At 30.4% G+C, this 25,579-nt stretch overlaps 2 protein-coding genes across 2 annotated transcripts; both read right to left on the bottom strand.

Moving 5' to 3' along the window:
- Window positions 1–4,528: 4,528 nt before the first annotated feature.
- On the bottom strand, window positions 4,529–11,334 carry LOC120213111. Its single transcript, XM_039211261.1, has 3 exons — window positions 10,655–11,334; window positions 9,339–9,611; window positions 4,529–4,921 (listed from the first exon to the last, which is right to left on the bottom strand). The coding sequence occupies exons 1-3, from the start codon at window positions 11,186–11,188 to the stop codon at window positions 4,652–4,654; spliced, it is 1,077 nt and encodes a 358-aa protein (XP_039067192.1). The 5' UTR covers window positions 11,189–11,334; the 3' UTR covers window positions 4,529–4,651.
- A 532-nt stretch (window positions 11,335–11,866) lies between these two features.
- Window positions 11,867–14,018, bottom strand: LOC120213110 (60S ribosomal protein L10). Its single transcript, XM_039211259.1, has 4 exons — window positions 13,912–14,018; window positions 12,993–13,494; window positions 12,635–12,716; window positions 11,867–12,115 (listed from the first exon to the last, which is right to left on the bottom strand). Exons 1-4 carry the CDS (start codon window positions 13,919–13,921, stop codon window positions 12,047–12,049), a joined length of 663 nt encoding a protein of 220 aa, XP_039067190.1. The 5' UTR covers window positions 13,922–14,018; the 3' UTR covers window positions 11,867–12,046.
- Window positions 14,019–25,579: the final 11,561 nt, after the last annotated feature.

Raw genomic sequence — 25,579 nt, 5'->3', positions numbered from 1 at the left:
ACGAGGCATTTGGTTTTTAAAATATATATATTATCATGGATAACAACCTGATTAGAATTATATATTTAGATTGAGGGTATCTCTTTAAAGGATAATATAAGGTTTTCATTCGTAGCATTTTTTAGATAAATAATGAGAATATTTTTCTTTTGATTTCTTAGATATTAGATAATTCTCGTTGTTTTAGATAAAAATACTCTTAAATAATGTTAAAGGTTTCCGGGTATAAGATATAATTTTGGGTTTCTCTCAATACTTCTTTAAGCTATTTATTAATGTGTATATTCAAGAGTTGGTCATGATTCTAGTTGAATTAAGTTTTTCATTTACTTGAATTTGACCGAATATAATATTCCTTCATTGATCATTTAATTGAAGTTTAAATTAAATCAAATTGGATTCAAATATTTATTCCTTTTTATACCCTTATTTTTTATAATTCAAGATAAAATTGTATCCCTAAATTAGGACTTGGGCGAAGTCATGGTTTAAGACGCGGATGACAAAGTCATAGGTTTGACAAATAAGACGCCGACAAACACAATGCACAGACAGCTGGAATAATCCACGTGGCAGAATTTCATCCTCATCCAGATGCTAGTGGGACTCACCTCCTCGGGTCTTTGTCTGTTCATTCTGTTAAAACTGAACAGAATCGAATTAATCGTTTTTTTTATTTAATCGAACAGAATTTTTTTTGAAAATATTAATTGAAACGAATAAATTTCAGTTAATCCGATTAATTTTTGAATTAATCAAAAAAAATTTAAATTTTTTTAATTTATATAAAAATTAAATGTTTTTTAATTCAAAAAAAGTTTATAATTAATTTAAATAATATATAATTATAAAATAAAAATTTCAGATAAATTTTTTAATTAATTAATATTGATTTAAGTTTAAAAGTTATTGGATCTTAAATTATTAATTGGGTTTTAAATGGTTTGGGCTTAGCCCATATGTTATATATAATATATTTAATATTTTTTAATTAAAAAATAATTTATAATTAATTTAAATAATATATAATTATAAAATAAAAATTTTATATAATTTTTTTAATTAATTAATATTGATCTAGGTTTAAAAGTTATTGGATTTTAAATTATTAATTGGGTTTTAAATAGTTTGGGCTGAACCCATATATTATATATAATATATTTAATATTTAATTTCGATTAATTCGGTTAATTAACCGAATTCGAATCGAATTAACCATTAACCGAATTCTAAAAATTTTCTTAACTGTTAATCGATCGAACTAATTTGATAACCGAACTAAATTAACTGAACAACACCCCTCTTTGCCTTTGATGACCAGCAACAGAGATGTGTGAAAAGATTTGCTCTTTTTTCTGCAATCTCCTGCATTGAATATCCATACCTACTCTTTATGATGTGTCTGCTCCACTACTTATATTCCGCCACGCTTCAACATGAAGATCACATCCCTCCTGCTGAGTTGGATTAGCTTCCACGGGATCATATCTCATCGCATCATTCATTAACACTCGTTAAAACATCATTTTGATGAGTCATATATTATTAAAAGTTGAAAAATTATCCGTTAATTATTTATATGTTTTAAACTCATTTTTTTTTGTTAAAATATTGATAATAATATGATACATGAAGATCACATCCCTCCTGCTGAGTTGGATTAGCTTCCACGGGATCATATCTCATCGCATCATTCATAACATTTAAAACATCATTTTGATGAGTCATATATTATTAAAAGTTGAAAAATTATCCGTTAATTATTTATATGTTTTAAACTCATTTTTTTTTGTTAAAATATTGATAATAATATGATTTAAATATTAACCTATAGACTAATATATGTTAAAATGTAATCCTAAAATCTCAAACGGCTATCTTTTTTCAGTTAGTAGTTAATATTAAGTTCATACTACCGTCAATATTTTATCAAAAATGATGAATTTGAAACATATGAATTGTCGGGTAACCATTTTATAACTCTTAATAATCAAAGGGCTTAACAAAGCAATGTCATATAGTTAGAAGATCATTTTATAATTTTTAATAGTTGAGAGACTCAACAAAATAATATCTTATAGTCATAAAATATTTTACTCTTAATATTAAATGTTAATTATGCCTCTAAACTATAATTCAAGTATTAAATCTACTTAGAAAGTTTCAGTGTGATCCAAATATTAATTGAAGGTTTGTTTTTCATGCAATTCAAGTCGTTAAAAATGATTATTTATTTATTTTTCATGCAATACATTTGATGTTAAAATATAAATTTTTCATGTAATACATATAAACATTAAAATATGATTTATATATTTTAAACATGACTAAACATTTAACACCGAAATTAATTGTTAAGCTGGTATAAGGATATGATAAATATAATACTGACATTTTAAGAATTTCGTTAAAATATTCTAAAATTTAAATACCAACTTAGAAGTTAGAATATTATTCATAGTTTGAAAACTTGAAATATTTTAAAAGTTTTAAGCTAGGCGGTGAATTATAATTACTAGCTTTATATATATATATATATATATATACACTCATACAACGATTTAATAGAGTGTAAAACTAATAAGTTACATTGTGCAAACATATCTTTACTCATATATATATATATATATATATAGGATCCTATTATACAATGTAAATTTCTTTTAGTTTTGCATAAATTTTAAACCGTTAGATGAGTGAATGGATAACTGAGATTAATATTAGGAAATGAGAAGATATTCACAAGAAAAAATAAGGAATTAATCTCGATCATCTATTTCCACTCATTTAATTATTCTAAATCTATATAAAACTAAAAGAGTTTTATATTATATAGATTGATAGATAGATGGGGTTAGGATCCACTTACATCCAGTATAAAACTCTTAGTTTTACACTTTTTTAGGATTATTAGTTGAGGGAAATCAAAAGTTGAGATTAATTTTTTTTTCCAGTAAATATATTCTCATTTACTACTGTTAATATAAACCTTTGATTTCTCTTATCCAATGGGACAATATCCAATTACACCCAGTGTAAAACTAAAATTTCTGCACAATTTTAGGACTGTAGGATGAAAAAAAATCAAAAATTGTGATTAACTCCTTGTTTTTTTTAGTGAATATCTTCTCATTTTCTACTATTAATCACAACATTCGATTTTCGTCATCCAACGGTCCTAAAAAATGTAAACTCTTAATTTTACACCGGATTTAATCAGATCTAACCCTGTATATATATAGACTAAGAAAATTATCACATGCAAACCTATTTGGACGTCTAACATATTAGAATGATATCGAATCCTAACTCTTGAACCGTACACCTGAAATATTAATCTTAGATATTAAAAAAGACAAATGATATAAATAAAATATGGTTTGTATAACTTTTTTAACGTTAGTGTATGAGAAAATAATTCTATATTACATAGATTGTAAGTCATTGGTTTCAATCTTCCTTAAATTGCAACTTATTATTTTATAATAAATAATCCATGGGGAGCTCCACAAAAAAAAGGCATGACCATGGACTATGGAGTGGAGCTGAAAAGAATGATTCAACAGCCATCCTGCAAAGCAACACAAGAGACCATATATAACCAAGACCAAATCCAAAAGGACCACCATTGATTTGTGTTCATTCAAACACAGTTTCTGTTTATGCAAACTCTCATTCCCATAAATTCCCAATCATATATTTACAATCCTAAACTGGTATAAAATTTTAAAAAGTTATATATATAGAGAGAGAGGCTTTAAGATCCACTTATATAATGAACATTTTAAGTTTTACACGTTTTTTTTATTGTTAGATTAATTAAGTTTAATGTCTGAGATTAAAACTTTTATATTTGAGAATAATCCACTCCCTTCTTTCCCGCAAACCTCAACTCGTTTCCTATTATTAATCTAATGATATTTTTCATTCATCTAACAATCCATAAAACATATAAACTTTACAATTTTACATTAGGTCAATGGATCTTACATCTCTCTATATTGATTAGAGTGAATGGTATCATATGCATATAGAAGTATAAAAAGAGTAGTACTACCTTACCGGATAATTGGACACATGCTTTTGGATAGCTCACATCACAGGCTAATCCAGTTCGAGTAACATACACTAAAAGCATGCTATGAAAGGATGGTTATCTTAAACAAGCATCCTACGTTTGTAAATTGCAAAGTTGGGGCCGGTCTAGTTATCTCTGCCAGAAGTAACCTGTTTTCTTGGTGGTGATCGCTTCTACACCCTTTCAAGGGAGGGGTAAATCTTTCACGATCCGGGTGCTCAAACTCGTCTGCAGAGAAAGAAACAGTAGGAAGCAAGGTAGCCCTCCAAATAAAAACTATCAGTCTGCCTGTTCAAGGAGTCATTGGATGAAAAGACATGATAACAGAATGTCACCACCGACGGAAATAGTGTTCTCAACATGGCAAGACGAAATGAAAATTTGGTAAAACCATGTTTTATTAAACGTCCATCATTATTTATTTCAACAGGGCCATTTGACTACAATGGCCACAATCAGTATAATGAAGGGGCAATCAAAGAGTTTATCTGGCATTGTTAAAGCCTCGAGCAAACTTTCAGAAACTTTAGTAAGCAAAAGCAAGAAGGGAGAAGAACAAAATCAAGGTAGCCGTCATTGATTGCCACCTTTTTCAAGCTTTTCAACTTCTTCACGACGCTTTCTTTCAGCTTCTTGAAGTTCTCGCTCAGCATCCTCCTCTTCCTCGATTTGGTCAAGATCATCAAATTCCTTGGTTGCAGCCATTGCCTTCACTACGGGATCTCTCAGCACAGAGATCAACCCACCACCAACCTTGTACTCTTCTTCATCACCAATCAAGAATAGCCGCTGATCAGGTCCTGATGCCATTGGAATGTCTACTGCTAATAGCTTCATAACATACTGCAATTAAAAATAACATATGCTCAAATATACAGGAATGGGCCAAAATACTAAGTAAACCCTCAAGTTATTTCACTTTTCTTAAACAATCCCATTCTTTTATTGTATCCAAATATGCCTCTACCCTTTGATTTGAAATTGAACCCCAAAAGGCCCTTGTTTCAAATAAAAGGTTGATTCATGTTAAAGGTTTATTGAGCTATAAATTAAAGGTTGGGGTAACTTGGGTATACATTAACGACTAAGGTGGCCTTTGGTACTTTCCTATGTTACGATTCTAATGGAATGTAATTCTTGAGAACATGATTGCTAAGAATGTGATTTTCAGGAACATAACGTTACAATGTTTGGTACAAGGAAAATTCCAAGGAAAGTTGATACGTTTTAGCATAGCAACCATGGTAATCACTCTCCCACCAATTAAAATCCTCGGAAAGTGATTACTTCCCAATTTCCATCATACAAAAGAAAACGAGCTCTATGTTCTTATCTGGGTAACATTTTTTGAATAATCTGGGATGATTACAAGGTAATATTTGTTCAGAATTTTTCTTAGCCTATGACAACACGCACACACCTTGCAAACGTAGCTGCTTGAACCCGAGTCCTCTAGGGAGAATAACATTTCCTTTTACTACTAATGCCACTCAATGGGTTCAAGACATTAAATATTTAAATACAGAAGAATTGCAGAGAGAAATCTCTTCATCAGCTCCCTCTCTATCATTCTCAGAAGAAAGATATAAGGTTCCCCCTAATTATTTACAAACATATCTAGACATATACTCTCTATTCGGGAGAGATAAGGTTCCCCCTGATTATTTACAAACACATGCTTAAAATGTAGTACTAGCTGAAAAACTGAAGTTTTGCTATCTATCTCTGTAACATCCGCAATACCGGGTTAGTGACCAAATTGTAAAGTTTCAGAATTTGGTGACTAAAGTAGAAGAATGAAAGAATTCAATGATTATTTGAATATATATATATTGAAGGTTATTTGGTATTTATTAAAGGAAATTAAGGGTATTATGGTCATTTGACCAGAAAGATTTTTTATAATTTTTTTTTTGTTAAAGGGTAATAAGCACGGAGGAAGAAGAGTCCAGAGCATTCTTCAGTCTTCTTCCTCCTCTCAACCGTGAAGCTTGGTATAAGGTAAGTGGGTCTTTAGTTGGTTAATTCTTTCGTTTTAAAGCTTGTTTTGATTCTTGGGATATTAAGAAAGATTAAGGAAAGCTTTAAGTGGCTTAAACCTCAAAGATTAACAAGTTATGAGAAATTAAGAAAAATGAGTTTTTAAGTGAATTTTTGATATGGAAGGAGTTAATAGATTGTGAAGTTGAATTTGACTTGTCAAGGATTAAATTAAGAGATATGAAGTGATAGAATGGGAATTAGAACACATTGAAAATTTGGTATGATTTTTGAATCTTATATGGAAGATAGAATTTTGAGTTTAAAGAAGTGATTATGGAGTAGAAATGAGTTTAAGTATGTGTATGAAAGTTAGGAATATTAAAGGGAATGAAGTATGATGTGTTGAGCTGAAAGTGAAGGATTTTCGAGCTCAAAATATGATTTCTGGGCAAGGGGAATCGGTACCCATTCAAGGGGAACCGATACCCCTTCAAACGAACAAGAATTTCCAGTATGTCATGGGGGAACCGATACCCCCATAGGGGGGAACCGATTCCCCCTAAAGGAAAATTGGGAATATGGGTTTAATAAGTTAGTTTAAGTTGCTAGTATCCAATTACAAGGTGTAGGTACCTAATGATGGTCTCGAAATGTACATTTATGTAGATTCTACGCATAAAGCAATTCCGGAACGTTTGGCAAGTAAGATCGATCAAGGGAAAGATAAGAGATTGGAATTGGCTAGTGAGGCCAGGTGAGTGCATATTAGTTAGTTTATGGTGCTAAATGGAAACAAGACTTGTGACAAGTCTATTTCCTATGTTAGAATGCATGAATATATGATTATACGTATATGAATGACATGAATTGTATGTATGCATGAATATATGTGTTGACATGCTTTTGAATGTAATGTTATGAGAAGTATGTGCTATATAATGTATATATATAGACATATGTGAAACTGAACTATGTCTGCATGAAAGATATGAGCCATATGACATATAGGTGAACATGAGAAAGCAAAGTATGAGATATAAACTATGTGATCATAGTAAAATAATTATATTATTATATGATAAGTGAAATAAGCTGGATAATATTGATCTATAGGATGAAGTGAAAATAGTACACTAACTAGGGGATTTGAACATAAATGATAAGATGAACGTATAAGATAAGCTTGATGGGAAAGATTCATAGGTTTAAATAAAACTATAACACAGGGGTTGAATGATAGAAATTTGTGAAGTTATAGAAGATTTAAGAGTGATATGAAATTGAATTAAGTAACAGATTAGATTATATATAGAAATAATAGAAGTGAGATATGTTTATAAGTCTGCCCTAGATGAATACGAAATATAAGAGTGCTATGATTATATTAGGATAATCTTGAGGATATAGATATATATAGATAGATATGAAATGAAATGAGTTATATGAATACACAATTATGTGATGAAATGGTGAATTACCTGAACATGTGAATATATATATATATATATATGTTTAAGAGAAGGCATAAGATTAAGATATAAGCAATATGACTTATAAGTATTGCTATTATAATGTTACATGATATGTTATGTAGTTAAAGGAATTATGTGATGGTATAAGAAATGCTATGAAATATATATATGTGAAAACAAGTATAGGTTATGAGATAAGACTTATGACTATAAGCTACGTGAAAGTGTTCTAGGTGTTTCGATATATTATATGAAGTATATGATCTTATGTGAACAAGATAGGATAAGTATGTTTATATGAATAAAGGTGATTGGGTGAGAAATGATATAAATTATATGAAAACATATGTGACATGTGAATTATATGGAAATGATCTACGTGCAAGTGAACTACGGGACTATGTGATCATATGAAAAGAAGCTATGTGATACGTGATATGTGAAAGTGAATTACAAGTTTATGTGAATATTTGAAATGAAATAAATGATAACGCCCATGTTATGTGTCAGAGAGCTAGGGGTATAGTTGGCATGCCAAGAGTCGAGGGTCTATTCGGTTCTTTAGGACATATGTATATTCTTTGGAACATGTGTGAAGTCTCGAAAGACACATACTGATCCCTAGCATATGTATATGATTCTTAAGGAATTCTACGTGGTCCTTATGGACATCATTATATGGCACTACGGTGCAATTCTACGGGCACTTCGGTGCAATTCTACGGGCACTTCGGTGCAATTCTACGGGGCACTTCGGTGCATTTATACGAGCTGTGGTGACAGCATAGTGCACAACCTCTATAGACTCACATATTAGTTCTCACATATATACATGGGCTAATCCAGAAATATGAACAAATAAAGTTAGTGGTATGATAAATGCTATAGAAATGATATGATGTGTGTGTGTATAGTGTTTGATTGAAATAGTATGTGATTATATGATAAACTGTTAATGATGAACTATGTGTATGCATGTATTTACTGCAATTAATCTGATATGATTTTATACGATATGAAAAATGCATTAAGTTGCTGTAACATGATAGAACAGAACATGCATGTATCAATATAGGTTTTAAAGTGCATTAAGTTGTTATGCCTCACTAAGTCTTCGACTTAGCGTGTGATTGTTTCACACGTAGGTTTCGAGAAGAGTAAGGAGAGAGATGCGGAGCAAGACAGGTCAGTTTTCCTTACCAAAAGATCAGATCAGAAATATTTGACAAAGTATGTTTTTGGTTATGTATAAAGTGTTGGCATGTAATAAGTCATTAAGTACGAGCACTATGATAAAGTCTGTATTTTGTTTTAAATAAAATTTTAAATTTCCCGGGATTTTTCTTAAGAGTCAAGGTTTGAAAAGTCAATGTGACACTTCGGACTCGTATCCGGGTCGGATACGGGTTGGGGGTGTTACAATCTCACTGTTGGATAACCAAGCAAGATGCTCTCTCCATCATATGAAAGCTTAATGAAATGATCAAATTACACCTACAAGTAAATGAGCTAGATAAAAATCTTAACCATGAATTGATTAGTACTATCATATTTCTTGAAGGTAAAAATAAGGAGAGGAAAGTGGTTTCCACAGCGCAAGTGACTTAGGAGCTTTACAATTATGTTATTTTATTATTTTACTTATTTATCTATCATTAGACATATAGATAGATGGCTAGGATTATTAGTTTTCTTTAAGGTTTAAATCTAGAGTTAAGATCATAAGTTATCTTTAGCGTTTAAATCTAGGACTAGGATTAGAACTCTATTTGTAACTCCAGAAAGTTGGCAATTTAGAAGCAAACCTCGCCCTTGTTCTTCTTGACTTCAACGCTTACTAAACCCTTTCTCTCGGAACCTTGGATGGGGAAGATAAGAAAACACCGTTTTCTTCTAAACTTTGGTTTTAAGTTCTTCAGTGTAATTCCACCACCAGACATCACATAAGCTCTTAAATCTGTTCCCGTGAGTGGTGCACCCATAACCTCAAGAATCTCAGGAGATGTGTTAAGCATCCTCATTGCAATTCTATAAACTCTGTCGGGATTTATCGTTAATCTTGAGCGAACATACAAACCCTGATGATAATGAATGATCATGAAACAGAGAGTCATAAGATACCATCATTTCCCCCCCAAAAAAATGCCAGAATCATCCGTCCAGGCAAGAAGCAAAATAACCATACTCATGAATTCAATAGCAAAATATGGGCATTTCAAAGAAGCAATGTTTACTCTTATTGGAGTACAGAAACACATTAGTCAACAAAGAAATGTAAAACCGAGTATGCAATAAGACGATATACAATGAAATAAGGTGAATTCAACGGCAAAAGTTTCATTATAATTTGTTATCCAAGAACATTCATACAAACTACAAAACCAGAGAAAGTCATCAGAATTTGTAAAACCTACTTTGAGTAAGCCAAAGTAAATAGGTTGTCCAAACCCAATACATTAAAGTTGGTATATAAAAGGTTCATAGGTATTGACATACAAATGTAGGGTGGTAAACGAGTTGAGTCAAGTTTGAGTATTGTTGAGTTCGGCTCGACTCAAAAAATTTAAATATGAGCTCGATTCAACTTTAAGGCTGGTGAGCTTAAAATTGTCAAGCTTGACTCAAAATAAAAAATTGAAGCTCAACTCGAGCTCGAGACATTCTCATACTTAACTCAATTAAAGGTCGAACTCGAGCTTGAATCTAAATCTTAAGTACATAAAGATCTTAAATTGCATTATTTAAAAAAAAACATGTAAATGTTGATATTACTAATAGTTTAATTTAAAATTTTAAAATTTTAATATATTATTTTTTTTGGAATTGTTTGTGAGCTTTTTGAGTCGAGAACAAATTTCTCGCTTTGACTTGTTAAAAATTCAAGTTGAATTCGAGCTCGAGTCCATTCAATTCGAGTACGATTTGAACTCAAGCAGCTCGCCTTATGTCTCATATCATTTACAGTCCAGACAATAGACAAATGCATGGACAACTCGCAATTAGCAACATTGATTAAGTGAATCAGTATTCAGAAACATCCATTGTGGTGTCAGTTATTCAACATCAAATCAATCCAAAACCCAAAAGATAGCATGTTGGTGAATGAGCAAAAGCGACTTACAGCGAAAGAAACAATTGCAGTAGAAAGGGCGAGAAAGCCATACTTTGCCATCCCTTCAGAGAGGCCAACAAAAGTGTTGGCAATGCCGAACATAATCCTCCAAAGCAAAGCACAGAGGAGAACCCCTCCAACGCCAAACAGAAATAAGTAATTTTTCTTGAAAAAGGCATCGAAATGCAAAGCAATAGCCTCCCGGTACTTGGACAAAGTGGAAGTGAAGACACTGGCCGGGTTTTGAAAAACGTTTTTGGCGAAATGGGTATTGAATTTGGGGGCGGAATTAGAGGGTTTAAAGGAAAAGAACCTAAACCCAGAAGGGGAAATGGGGTTGGGTTTTGGAATGTAAAGGTTTGAGAAAGGGTTAGTTCGGGAGCGAAAAGGAAAATGGGAAAGAGCTGATTCAGCCGAATTTGAAGGGATTTGATGCAACGGGTTGACTTGAAGACGGTTGAAGTGAAGTTTGAGGAAAGCAGACACAATTCTTGAAGAAGAAGATGATGATGATGATGAAGAAGAAGAAGATAGCTTCCACATTTTCAAGTTCAGAGATTTTAGATTCTAAGGACGCACAAACTCTCGACGATCAAAACAAAGGAAACTTACTTCACCTATTGGATTATCAAAAACCAGAAATTGGAGAACGAAATAGCATTGTTGGAAAATCAGATCGGACGGACTGATTGAACGCAGAATGGTTGATTTAACAATATGGAAAATTGGTTAGAAACTAAAGACCTCTTAAGAATTGATGAAAAAAATTCCAAAACTCAGCTAAAATTTTATAAAACAATTCTTTATATAATTCTTTTATAATTTTTTGCCATGAAAATTGAATTGTTTATTACAAGTTTTATCTTATATAAAATATATATAGATTATCTTTAAATTCAATTATGTATAAATCATTTTCAAACATAATTTGATTATTACTTCAATCTTTTGTAAGAACTACCAGTAATAATGAATTTGTAAAACAAATCTATTTATCATAAATATTCAAATAATTATTTGATGAACAAGTCAAAAGTTTGTTTAGGGATAGCATTTCTCTTTTTGTATTTCCATAAAGATATATACGATATAAGTGAAAAAATATATTTTATGTCCAGATTATTATATAAAAAATTACTCGATCATGTTCCCGATCCGTAACCGAATCCAACAGGTCCAAATCGAAGAACATATTAGGCAACATCAGCAAACACAAATTCCTAATAGTTAATACTTATGAATCAATTGAAACAGTGAAGTGTATTATTCAAAACTGCAATTCCATTACAGATTCAAAATACCAAATATTCTAAGCCATCTGCTCAACTGGCAAATGTAGAACAATAAACTAAAATGGCAGTTCACTAGAAGTTTAGGAAAGCATTTCAAGATTTTGTAGACCTAAGCTGATGCATGTAGAAAAGCTCTTCCAGGTTGACGATTAGCCAAAGGTCCATGGCATCCGAGAAGCTGCACATTCAAGTTCCACTTTAGGAAAGACAAAAACCATCAAGGGAATTAATCTATCACTAAAATAAGTTCACAATTTTTTTATTCATATTCTTCCTAAGATCTACACAGCCACAAAGTGTTGAATACAGAGATACGTGAGAACAAATCATGGTTGAAAGTAGGAGTGAGCAAACTCGACTAAAAAAATAATTCAAATAAAGTTTGAATTATAAAATACGACTCGAATAACTCAAAACTTTTAGTAATTAGTAGATTAATTTTAAGTTCAGGTCGAATTTCTCAACTCTACGTGATATATGCATATCACGCATGAATAAATATATATATATATATGCATATCGTATATGGTTATAGAAAGCCGTTAAATTAGAATCATAATATTATAAATATTTATAATTAAATTTAAACAGAAACTCGAACAATTTGACTAAAAAAAATCAAATAAAGTTTGAGATGAAAGCATTGTGTTTGAAAGAGATAATATTCCAGCATGTCTTTAGTTTTCTTAATACCTACCTTTGCATTGACACCATCTGGCACAATCCTGTTCTCAGACTTCCACTTTAGATAATCAGAACGGTTGTACTTGGTAAAACCCCTGAAAATGGCAATGGGGAAATGTCTGATTATCATTCATGTATATGTTCATTTATATAATGTATACAAACACATACAGAAAACACACACACATGTATTGATCTTTACTTTCGTCAAGCTAGCACTAAGCCTGAAGCAATAAGAGGGTTCTAATTCTAGAGCCTAAAGTGTGTATTCTACCCTATGCTTTCACAAGCAGAGATTAATGATATCTGTTATCTTTTAGTATAGACTGAGGAGTTTCAGAGTTCAATTTCTAAGAATCAAAATTCCATACCACTTCCTGCTAACGATAATTTTTTGACGACCGGGAAACTTGAACTTTGCACGACGTAGGGCCTCTTGAGCATGATGACTGTTGCTGTCCTTACAACGTACAGAAAGCAGGACCTGACCAATGTTAACTCTTGCACATGTTCCTTGAGGTTTCCCAAAAGCACCCCTCATTCCAGTCTGAAGCCTGTCAGCACCGGCACATGAAAGCATCTTGTTGATCCGAAGAACATGGAAGGGATGAACCCTAACCCTCAAATGGAAAGCATCTTTCCCAGCGAATTTGGCCATATACTTGTTGCAGGCTATTCGAGCAGCCTCCAGTGCCTCACTCGAGACATTCTCCTTCTCCCAACTGACCAGATGGACGCAGAAAGGAAACTCATCGACACCTTTTTTTTTCATTCCAACATCATAAATTCTGATCTTAGGGTCCGGGACACCGCGACAGTATCGAGATTTTGGGTATGGCTTGTTCTTGATTTGCCGGTAACACCTCGCAGGTCCTACAGAGAAGAATTTTAGCAAATCAACACACTTTTGCGAAGTCAAGAAGATTATATAGAAATATGCCACTAGTCCTTTCACTTCAGCAAAACATGAGATTAGTCTTAGCAAAACCTAAGATTAGTCTTTCTTCTTAAAAAGGTTAAAAATCAAATCCTCTTCTTTTTGTTCAAAGATTCTAGCTTAATCATTGAAACAGGTAGTACTTTCTATAAAAAAAAATTGCTTATAATCAGGTTTTATAACTAAATTCATAATAATAATAAGCAAAATTTGATAAATAATACTAAAGATGCCAATTAAAATACTAAATCTCAGACTTTAAGAAGAAGAAAAATCCAGATTAACATAAGAATAATTATAACGATATCGGAGAAGATCAGTAAGCATAAGAATAATCAGAGGACGGAACTTACTCCTCCCCATGTCGTATCGTAGTCCAGATGAGATTTGAGAGCACAAAATGAAAATCCTCAAACCCTAATCCTGCGCCCTTCTCATATTATATCATTCATTTCGTGTTCAACAATCCGCCGCCCAAAGCCCAGGTAGTAAATGTAAAACAGAGCAATGAAAAAGCCCATATCTACATTGAATTTATATTTAAATTTTGACTTTCTCGATCCTTTCATAACTTTCAAACTTCAGAAATGCTTTCACATGAAGCCTTCAACAACATGAACTGAAAAAAGAAAATAAAAGAAAGCCTTTAACAACTTTGCTTTCTCTTTGAACTATTCTTTGGCGTAATCAACTATCATACATGTGAACGGTGAAGAATATTGTGCGGGGAATCATACAAAGACAAAGAAGATTGAATTGTTAGTTAAATCATTTGCTGATTTTATATTCAATTCGAGAGTTTTACAGAACTAAGCCGTTGAATCGACAAATTAAAATTTTGAGTAAAAAAATTGTTTTGAATTTTACCAGTGTTTGAGGAATTTTTCCTTTCCCGCTAGTGATGTTCATTAAATAATATGTTGTCATTGTTGTTCAGCCTGTTACCGCTGTTGTTGAATGTTGAGCTATTTATAAATTATTCTTGAAGGTGTCTTATTTCCTGTTGTAAGTTGGCAAACTAATATGATTTGAGTTTTAAGAGAATGTTGGTTGAAGATGATACTGTAACTTGTAAGAATATAAATGAATAGAACGGATGGATTATTTGTATATTATTTGTTAATGTTGTTAAAAAAGTGAATATAAATAAAATTTTATGTTCTTTTATTTAATGAATGAGTTTGAATAAATATATTGTCAGGTTGGTTGTATTCACGAACAAACTTTATTTATAAACTTATTTATTGTTTGTTTATTTAAGTTTAATATTTTTGTAATTCAAAAAAAAAGTTTGATATTTTCTTATAACATATACTTAAACAAATTGATATTTTTATTTTATTTATAATACAATTATTAATATTTATGTTGAATATTTTATATCTAAAAATAATTGCTATTTTTATTTTCTATTTCTCGAGTAGGAAATTTTTGAGTTCGATGGTTGAATTTTTTACTGATTAAAATGTTCATTTGAACATTTAGGATACGAATTTAAATCGTTTTAATTTATTAAATTGAATAATAGTCTAATTCGAAATTAAATTTGAAACTAATAAGTGAAACTAGAAATATAAGGACTAAATTGTATAATTGTCAAAAGAGGAAGATTCGCATGGTGATTATTGCCTAAAGACATTTTAGAGGAAATTGATGAGAAATTGGTGTTTATGAGTCAAGGCTTTTATTTTATAGAAATTAGTAGTTTGGTGAACATTTTAATATTTTATAAATTTGGATAATATGATGAAATATTAGTAAAATAGTGCTCAGTGCAAGGCTTTTCTCCTCCAAAAATGAATAGAGAGAGTGAGATTAAGGTGGGTGTGATAAACCATTAAAAATGAAAAAAAAATTAATATTTTAATATTTAACGTCCACATCATCGCGTTGTTAATGATTTTACGATCCAGCGTTGTAATTGAAACCAAAATTAAAGATCCATGATACAATCATACCAATTTAAAGTTCAATGAAGAATTCAATAGAAAGATTAAAGTTTAATGATATTTGGAGTAGTTTACCCAAAAATAAATTTTACTAATTTAGAGAATAATTATCTAATATAAAAAACACTTATAAAGTTTAATATTAAAATTTTAACACATAATATTTTGTACTTATTTTTTAAATTTTCAAAAAAAAACTTAATCTTGTAAAACTCTTGAATTCAATATTAAAATATTTAAATTCAAATAGGTTTATTACACAAATAATTTGTATCAAACTCGTCTCTATTAATTTTCATCCATTATTCTCCAATACAAACTTAATTACAATTCAATACTAGAAAATCATATAAAATCAGCAAATGATTTTGCAGTTCAATCTTCTTTGTCTTTGTATGATTCTCCACACAACATTCATATGTACGAGAATTTTGATTAGATCATATGTATGATAATTAATTACACCAAAGAATGCTTCAAAGAGAAAGCAAAGTTGTTGAAGGCTTTGTTTTCTTTTGACCTTTAGTATACGGGCTTTGGGCCGCGAGTTGTTGACCTCTAAATGAAATAAATTAATAAAGATGGCACAAGATTAGGGTTTACTGATTTTTTGTATTATTAATTTATAGTGTTAAAACCCCCTTAAACATTTAACTAATCACTTTGTTTTTATTTTTTTTTAAATATGTTGATCTCCAATGTTTTATTTCAGTACAAAATAACTTAAAGGTGAATGAAAATCGTTAGTTAATTAATGATAAACTTTTGTCATCGAAGTGAGATTATCACATTATCAATTTTGACACATGACATGTATTACATATCACTTTTAACATGTAGCATGTATCACGTCATCACTTTTGATACGTGACATGTTTTGGCACATAACATATGGCATATCATCATTTTTAACACACGATATATGTCACATCATTACTTTAGATATGTGTCACATCATTATTTTAGACATGTGACATGTACTACATCATCACTTTTAATATGTAATATATATTATGTCATCATTTTTCAACATATGACATGTGTCATGCTATCACTTTAGACATGTGATAGTTCTGCATCACTGAAATGTATTTATCGTTAGTCAACTAATGATTTCTATTTAACCAAATAGCATATTATCTCAAAATGAAACATTGATGACCAAAGCACTTCAAAAAAACTAAAATAATTATTTTATCAAGTGCTATAGTCTAACGAGACGGTACGTTACGTTTCTTAAAAAACATTAGTGTTAAAATTTAGGATTATAAATAAAAGAAAACAAATTAAAAATTCATTTGTATAATAATTTTGTTTATTACTCAAATCTAAATTATTCAAAAAAAAAATAGAAACACCTTTGTTATGTCTAGATAGTGTCATCATAGTTATTCTGAAGATTATATTTGAGTTTATATGGCCCAATATATCATTAGGAATCATTGCAAAAGGAAAAGATGTTTTATAGCTTGAGATTGAATCTTTGTTTAGAATTGATGGTATTGAATGATGTTGGCAATAATGTTTTTAAATATGGGAAATTGAGTATAATTTCATAACATGATTGCACTATGATTGTCGGATGAAGGTGAAAGTACCTGATAGGCCCCTTTATTACATGGACCTATTCAAATTAAACCCTTTATTATTAAATATATTGTTTAATTCTTCTATTATAAAAATCAATTCAAATTAATGTATTCATTATTAAATGAATCAGTTTTATCTTTACACTAATAAAAGTTATCAAATAATATTAAATTTTAATATATTTGACTTTTACTATTTAAAAAATGACATTTTGTGTTTAATATGTTAATATTTCTAAAGTTTTTATGACTCCACTTCTACAAATAGAATATTCTGTTTTTCATTTGAACTGCAAATGAAAAATGCTGATTTTTGTGTCACTTTTTAAAACATTAAATGCTAATTATGGTAGAATTTAGTCTGATTTAATTATTTTTATTAGCACAATAATTGAACTGACTCATTTAATAATTGGATGGCTAATAAAAATTTAGATCTAAATATTATAATAAAATTAGGGTTTGTCTTTTTTTTCCCTTAATTGTATTAGTGTTATCTTCTTCTTTATTTGTGTGATCGGTGACAACATCAATTTAGTGATTGTCGTCGATCCCGATATTTATTGTTTTTATTTTATTTTATTATAGTATATCTTTTTTTTATTTTTTTAATAGTTATGATTTTATGACACGTTTGTTTTTGTCTTTATTACATATTTTTTCCTCCTTTATGGTACGTTTTCAATCGTTTAGTCGTTATTTTCGTTTATTTTTTTAGTGTTGGATTTGACATCTGCACAATTGATCAATATGGCACTTATTTGTTATCATGATGATATTTCTTGCTTTGAACTCTCGGATTGAATTTGGATACGCGATTTGTGTTCGTGGATAATATTTTCACGTCGCTCGATTCTAATTTGTTGTTGTTAGTAGTCTTTCAATAACTCAATCTTCTTTTGTAGTTTGTTTGCCAATACGGTCAGATCTGTTCGCATCTACTTTTTGTTCGAATTTATTTAGTTAGGTTTTTAACATTTTCCTTATATGGTCCTTATGTGTTCTTAAGTTACTAATTTTCTTATGTTTAGGAAAATACCTTTATTATATGTTTAATTTAATATTATGATTCCAAACATTCATTATAATTTGGATATTTTTATTTTTAATAAAATTAGAGGCTTATATAAAAAAATTAGATGACTAATTTGAGTAGGTCCTATAATAGGGGGACCTGCTAGGTACTTCCATTGACCAATCGTATATATACAAGAACGGCAATGGGCTGATTTAGGCATGGTCTAACTAAGGAAGATATGGTTTATTTAACATAAAAATTTGTAATGCAATTTGGTAGAGTAATTAATTGGACATCGATTTAATTGAAGAAAAACAAATAAAATAAAATTATATATATTGATAGGGACCAGGGATAATAAGATATATTGCAAATTTAGATATTTGTAAATATCCAACTTTTTTACTAATTAAAAATTTATAAATTCGAATAATATTTATATTCAGATATTTTAATCATTATCCATTATAAATGTAGACCAACTTTTAATATCCATTATTTAAAACTACATCGCTTTTAGAATATAATTAGATATGAAGAATGAATATTAAAATTCATTTATTTTTACACAATAAATTTGAATATTGGAATTCATTATCCATTTTACAGTTTTAAGTTTTTTAAATTAACTTTGTATGCTTATTACATTCAGATATCCCATGTTAATTAATGAATTATGTTCTACTTAGTCTCCAATAAATTATTTATATTATAAATAATATTTGTCGGAATAAATACCATGTTGGGATTATTTGTGAGAAATAAATAATTTATATGCATCACATTAGGTAAGAACTTTAGTATGACTAAAATACATGTGCTAATAAACTAAAAGTTTACTAATATATATATATATATGGTGTTCATGCTGATATGCATGTAGAATTATCTCAGACACCGATTATATGGTGTGATAAATGCTGGTGCATGTACGTAATTGGTTCTTGGGAGGAGAGCTTTGAAAGTTGTGAATTTCATTCAATGAAATTCATTACTCGAGTCATTGAATGTAGACAAAAGTTACATGTGCTTGGCTTTCTTTCTCAACGTTTGTCTTTCTTCTTCTGTTTCTTTCTAAATATTTTGTTTGGATCTATCTTTCTGGTTTTTGATTTGATCTATAGTGAAGTTTCAATACAAATATTCATATAGACATCGTGTTCGAAGTTTGAAAGATAACAACCATTCCCTTAATTATTAAAGTCGTTTAGTTCATATACGTACATACAATTCATTTGGGTTGGAAGGGGTTGTTTTGGAGTGAAGCATTTGAAATGGGAGTGTGGGTAGTTTTGGAAAGCCTTGAATGATAAGCAAAGGAAAGAAAAGCAGAAGAAAGGAGATAGATATTTAGACAAAACAGGATAAGGCATAATGATAGGATACCATTCCAAACCCAATTCGAATTCCTTTTTCCATCTTCAAGCTTTTACTTTACCCTTGTCTTCGTCGGTGGTCCATGCATCCATGCACACATATGTCATTCAAAACCATCACAGAATAACATTTATTAATTAATAAAAAAAGAAAATCCCAACACAATTTTGTTTTTATCTGTAGAGGAAGTAGTTAATAATTATTCAAATTCATTAATTCAAAATTGCTTTTCGAAGCGGTTGGGGGCATGAGATGGAAGCAGTGATAGTGATATTCCCATGGTTAAATTATCACTAACACCGTTGTTGCTTCTTGAATATTTGATTATATATAAAATTATTTAGTGATTGCGGTCGTTAAAAAATATTATTTTTCTTTTAGGTTTTGAGTTTGATTAGTTGAATTTGTAGGGTGTGTATTTAATGATTAAAAAATTTATAAATAAATACTATCATATAATCATTATAAACTATTAAGAAAATACTTGGTTACATTTATTAAAATAATATTTGGTTACACAGTTTTTTCACAATTTTTTTTAGTTTTTGATAAATTGATTTGAATTAATTTAATTTTTTGTATTGAGTTTACATTTCGGTTTTAAAAATTTTATTATAATAAAATGATTTTATTTTATATTTTTATTTATTTTTGATAAATAAATGTCTTTTTAAAAATATTTTAAATAAATAAAATAAGTTAATTAATGATTTAAAGTTATTTGCATTACACTAAAATAATTAATCATAAATTAAATAAAAAAATAATTTTTTTGGATAAATCAAAATTTTTATTATCCAAGGAACAAAGAATTGTTACAAAACAAACAACCAATCTTTAACAAAATGGACTAAGAACAACCTACTTGTAAAACGAAATCAGATTGGTTAGACAATTCCCCAAGCATTACAAAGGTTTTCATTGGTACTATCAATTATATTAATATTTCTACCCTTTAGTTGGATTCCCACTGCTTCTTTAATGACCTTCAGCATGTCTTCGGTAGTTCTATGTCGACCTTGAAAAATTTTGCGGTTCCTTTCTTCCCACAAAAAGTAAATATATGCAGTCCAAGAGATCTTCAAGATAGTGGCGAGAAGTGATTTACCTTTCCATGTTGAGGTAGCCCGAGCGACCATACTGTCCCATGTTAATAGAGCATTCTTCAAACCGTTGAGCAACAATATTGAATTCCAAAGTCGAACAACAAAAGGACATTGAGAAAAAATATGGCTTCTTGTCTCCTGCTCGGTGTTGCAGTTAACACAAGTATCTTCAGAGTTAATTCCCATTTTAAGTAACCTATCTCTAGTAGGGAGTCTGTTTAGCAGTGTCATCCAAGTGATCAAACTGTATTTTGGAATGTGCATTGGGAACCAGATTAGATTGTGCCAGGATACTTTCTCCCCTTTGTTTCGGATTGCATCCCAGATATCCCTTTTCTTTAACGGACCAGAAGAAGAAATGATAGTGTAAGCTGTTGCAAGCAATTTGAAAATTTTGTTTACAGTCCAGCTCATGTTAGAACCTGCAACATAATTCCAAAACTCACGGTCTTTAAGAATATATTTTTTAAACCAAGCAACCCAAAGGGAACCGTCACCTGCAAGGATTTTCCTAATGAGATCAACAATACACACTTTGTTCCATATTTTAGAGTTCTTCAGACCGAGACCTCCCTCTGCTTTGGGAAGGCAAATAAAATCCCAACTGACACGAGCACCTACAGCTTCCTTATCTTCAACTTTCCAGAAAAATCTGGAGCAAAGCTGGTCCACCTTTAATAAGATCGATTGGGGAAGGATAAGTTGTCTGCACCAGTAATTTGAGACACTGAACAAGACAGAACGAATGAGTTCAAGTCTGCCAGTATAGCTCAGATTCCTTGTTGACCAATGGTGAAGCCTTTGCTTAATTTTATCAATCAGAACATCGCAGTCTTTCTCATAAATTTTATGAGTAACAAGTGGGATACCTAAGTATCTCACCGGTAAGCTCCCTTTCTTGAAACCTGTAATCTGTTGAAAAGACTCTATAGTTCTAGAAGAACTACCAGCAGCATAAAACTCACATTTGGAAGAATTAAGGTGAAGTCCAGAAATTTCATAAAACTGGTCAAGAACACTTAAGACACCCATAATAGAATCAGCATTACCCTTACAAAATATCATTAGATCAACAGCAAAAGAAAGATGAGTAAGGCCAATTTTTTTGCATTTAGGGTGGTAACCAAACACTCTTTTTTCAACAGCCAAGTTAAGCATTTTAGAGAAAACATGCATGGCCAGAACAAATAAGGAATGAGAGAGAGGATCACCCTGCCTTAATCCTCTTGCTCCCTTGAAATACCCTATAAGGGAACCATTGAAAGAGATGGAATACCTAGCTTGGGTGAAACAAGTCTCAATCCAAGCTATGAATTTAGAAGGAAGAAGAAGGGCTTTGAGGATAGAAGATAAGAAACCCCAATAAAGGGAGTCGAAAGCCTTATGGAGGTCAATTTTCATAGAGCATCTAGGGGAAATAGATTTCCTACCATATCCTTTGACAATTTCTTGAGCAAGAAGGGTATTATCAACAATGCTCCTACCCTTGATAAAAGTTGTCTGATTTAAAGAGATAATGTCAGGAAGAAAAACAGACAGTCTTTTAACTAAAATTTTTGTGATGGTTTTGTAGATTACAGAACAACAAGAGATGGGACGAAAATCTTTTACAGCTCTAGGGTTGGGAATTTTAGGAACAAGAGCTATGACAGTGGAGTTAAAGGTTGGGTTCAAATAATTATTATGGAATAAATACTTAACAGCGGCAATAACATCATCTCCCATAATAGACCAGGCTGTCTTGAAGAAACAGGGAGTGAAACCATCTGGACCTGGAGCTTTGTCATTAACTTGACTAAAAATGGCTTCCTGAATTTCCATGGCAGAAATATCGTTAACAAGAGTAGAAGAAGCTTCATATGGCAGAGAGTAATTCAACAAATTTTTTAGAATATTAGGGTCAATGAACTTGACTTTGCTATCAACAGATCCTAACAGATTAGAGAAAAAACTGGTAATTTCTTTTGACATAGCATCAAATGATTCCAATCTGTTGCCATTATCATCAATAAGAACACGAATTGTATCTCTCTTATTCTTAAAAGCAAGAATAGAGTGGAAGAATTTTGAGTTCTTATCACCATTTTTTATCCATTGGACTTTGGCTTTTTGTTTAAGGAACAAAGTTTCAGCTTCTTCAAGATTCCTCAAATCATCTTGAATGATGAGTTCCTTATCAATTCCTTCCTCTCCTTTTAAGGTAAGGAGTTGATGGGATTCCAGCTCTTTTCTTTTAAGGATCACTCGGGCAGAAAGATTAATGAAGTTGTCAATGTTAAACCTCTTGAAGCTATGTTTAAGTCTTTTAAGTTTAGTAAAGAGGACAGGCATAGGGTTGCCATGAACATTGAGAAGCCAAGAGTTCCTAACCACATTCATAAAGCAAGGGTGAGTACTCCAGAAATTGAAAAATTTGAAAGGTTTTGGTTTGTTAGTAGGAGACTCTTTGGAAAGGGAAACTAAAGCCATGCAATGATCGGAAATACCGGGAGAAGTGAATTCAACAAAGGAATGAGGAAAGGAAGTAGCCCACTTAGGGTTAATGAGAACCCTAGCAAGGAAACAATCTTTCTGTTTATTACTCCAAGTAAAAGTAGGACCAAAAAAAGGATGGTCAAGCAGATCAAGCTCTTGAGTAATGTCTTGAAAGTCTTTCATATCAGGAGTAAGATAATATCCTAGAATGTCATGATCAGAACTTTCATAGGATTGCAAAAAGGTATTAAAATCTCCTCCTAAAATCCAAGGGTGGTGACTGACTAAGGAACTAACGTCTCTAAGATAATAAAAAAATATTTGTTTGATTCAGATAATCATTTTTTAAATTTATGTTCCAATAAGTCCAAACATTTTTATTTAGATCGATTTTTAATTTACTCGTTTCTTTACTCACCCTTGATTTATAATTATATTTTGTCATCCTCGTATTATATTTCATTTAAAATTTAATCGTCGTACTTTAATCTAACACAATTTTATCATTATATTATTCTTAATATGACACCTTAGTCCAAATCACTAGTATAATTATTAATAGAAGTTAACGTGAATTTCATTTCCTGAATTACGAATTTAGATTTTCATCCGTTTAAAATTTTAAATATAAATTAATTCTGTCAAGTTAAAGAAAATTATAAAAATAACAAAAACTCTTTTTAGCAATTATTTAATAGGGTAAACTACACGTTTAATACCTAAATTGTTACTTTTGTTTCGTTTTAGTACTAAACTATATATATATTTTTAAAATTATACCTAACATTTAATTTAGATTTCAATTTGATACGCCGCCGTTAAAAATTTAATGGTGTTGACGTTTCATCGTAAGATAATGTCACGTCATCATTGAAAAAAATTGAAAAATACCACGTCAGCAGTTCTGTTAATTTTTTAACGAAGGGTACGGATGGGCATGAGTCTGGTTGGGTCGAATTTCTCACCAACCCAAAAATATATACCCTCTACCCAAAACTTGATCTGACTCGAGTTTAGAGTGACTTCACTCGACCCAAAACAAATATATTTATAAAAATTATTAATTTTATTCATTAAAATAAGGTTCCAATTGAAAAAATTATTTAGAAAGGAATATTATTGCAATTATCCTTAAATATATAATGTATAATTACTTTATTTTTTAGGCCAAATCGGATATTTTTCATTCTAAACTCGAACTTGATCTAACTGAAATATATCCTCTAAAAAACTCGACCCTACCCGAACTTTATTTTTTTCAAAAAAAGAAACCAACCCAATGGGGCCGGGTCAAGTTGAGAGTCATCGGGTTCAAGTCTCGTGCCCATCCCTAACGATAGGATACCAAATTGAAACATAAACTAAATGTTAGGTATGATTTTGAAAAAAAATAAAGTTTAGGTACTAGAATAAAACAAAAATAATAGTTTAGATACTAAACATGTAATTTATCCTATTTAGTACTACTAATAACTAGTTTTTTTGATACCTTACTAATAACTAGTTGATCTAGTTGAATGAGACACAAAGTCTCTTAAATAAAGTCAAGAGTTCGAATTCTAACATTATGAATGAACAAATTCAATTCGAAAGGTCACCCCATTATGAATTTTTGTAGTACTCCCTTCGTCCCATAAAAAAATATCTGATTTTTTAAAAGTAATTTTTTTAAACTTTAACTATGATTATTTAAAATATTTTAAATAATTAAATTTTATGAAATATATATTTGAAAAATACATGATTCAAGGTTTTTAAATATATTTTTACATATTTTTATCAATAATAATTTTTAAATGATAATTAGTCAAAATTTAAAAAATTAACCTTAAAAAGTCAATAATGAACATATTTTATGAAACAAGTGAATACTTATTTCGGATTAATCAATCAAATAATGGCTAAACAAAAAGATTATTTAATATTACTAAATTCTATTTTTTAGAATTCTCAATTTGTTATATCACAAATATTATTATTATTATTATTCCTAAAAAAATACTAAAAAATCCAGTATATCCGACACCAATGAACAAACCATACATCTGTTTTTTTTCAGTCTGAGACCTTTAAGATTTCAGTTCACATTCCATCTCCATAGGCTCAAAGAGAAGCGTCAGGCACACAGTCACACCTTGATTTCCTTCATTTTGAAATTTAAGAAAGTACATTCTTTTATCTTATTTTTTTTCAATTTTTTTATTTCATGAAATCCAAATCACACCACCAAATTTGCATTTTTTTTGGTCAAAATCAAGAATTGAGATTTCGGTTTCTGCTACATACTACTAGTTCAAGGTGAAGTTGAAAGCAGAGGCAGTCGATCTTGCTTTGCGTCCTTTTCAGAAAAAGCTAAAAGTTTTATAGGTAATAGATAGTGGTGGGTGCATTCTTCACTCTTCAGATCCGACTCCAATAATGCAGCTCCAGAGCTGCAAGCGACTGGATTTTTTCTCGTTTCTCTTAACAATTCATTTTTTGTTTTTGTTTTTTGTTGGATTGCGCAG

This window comes from Hibiscus syriacus, unplaced genomic scaffold, assembly GCF_006381635.1.
Source record: "Hibiscus syriacus cultivar Baekdansim isolate YM2019G1 unplaced genomic scaffold, ASM638163v2 tig00110020_pilon, whole genome shotgun sequence".
NCBI classification, from domain to species: domain Eukaryota; kingdom Viridiplantae; phylum Streptophyta; class Magnoliopsida; order Malvales; family Malvaceae; genus Hibiscus; species Hibiscus syriacus.
The sequence above is the reverse complement of the archived record's forward strand: the minus strand, read 5'-3'. Positions and strand labels throughout refer to the sequence as shown.

Coding starts and splice junctions, on each gene's coding strand:
- LOC120213111 (XM_039211261.1), bottom strand. CDS start 11,188: ATGTGGAAGCTATCTTCTTCTTCTTCATCATCATCATCATCTTCTTCT. Junction 9,612..10,654: donor CTGCAATTGTTTCTTTCGCT/GTAAGTCGCTTT, acceptor CATTATCATCAG/GGTTTGTATGTTCGCTCAAG. Junction 4,922..9,338: donor TCAAGAAGAACAAGGGCGAG/GTTTGCTTCTAA, acceptor TTTTAATTGCAG/TATGTTATGAAGCTATTAGC.
- LOC120213110 (XM_039211259.1), bottom strand. Junction 12,717..12,992: donor ATTATCGTTAGCAGGAAGTG/GTATGGAATTTT, acceptor TGCCATTTTCAG/GGGTTTTACCAAGTACAACC. Junction 12,116..12,634: donor CAGATGGTGTCAATGCAAAG/GTAGGTATTAAG, acceptor TTGAATGTGCAG/CTTCTCGGATGCCATGGACC.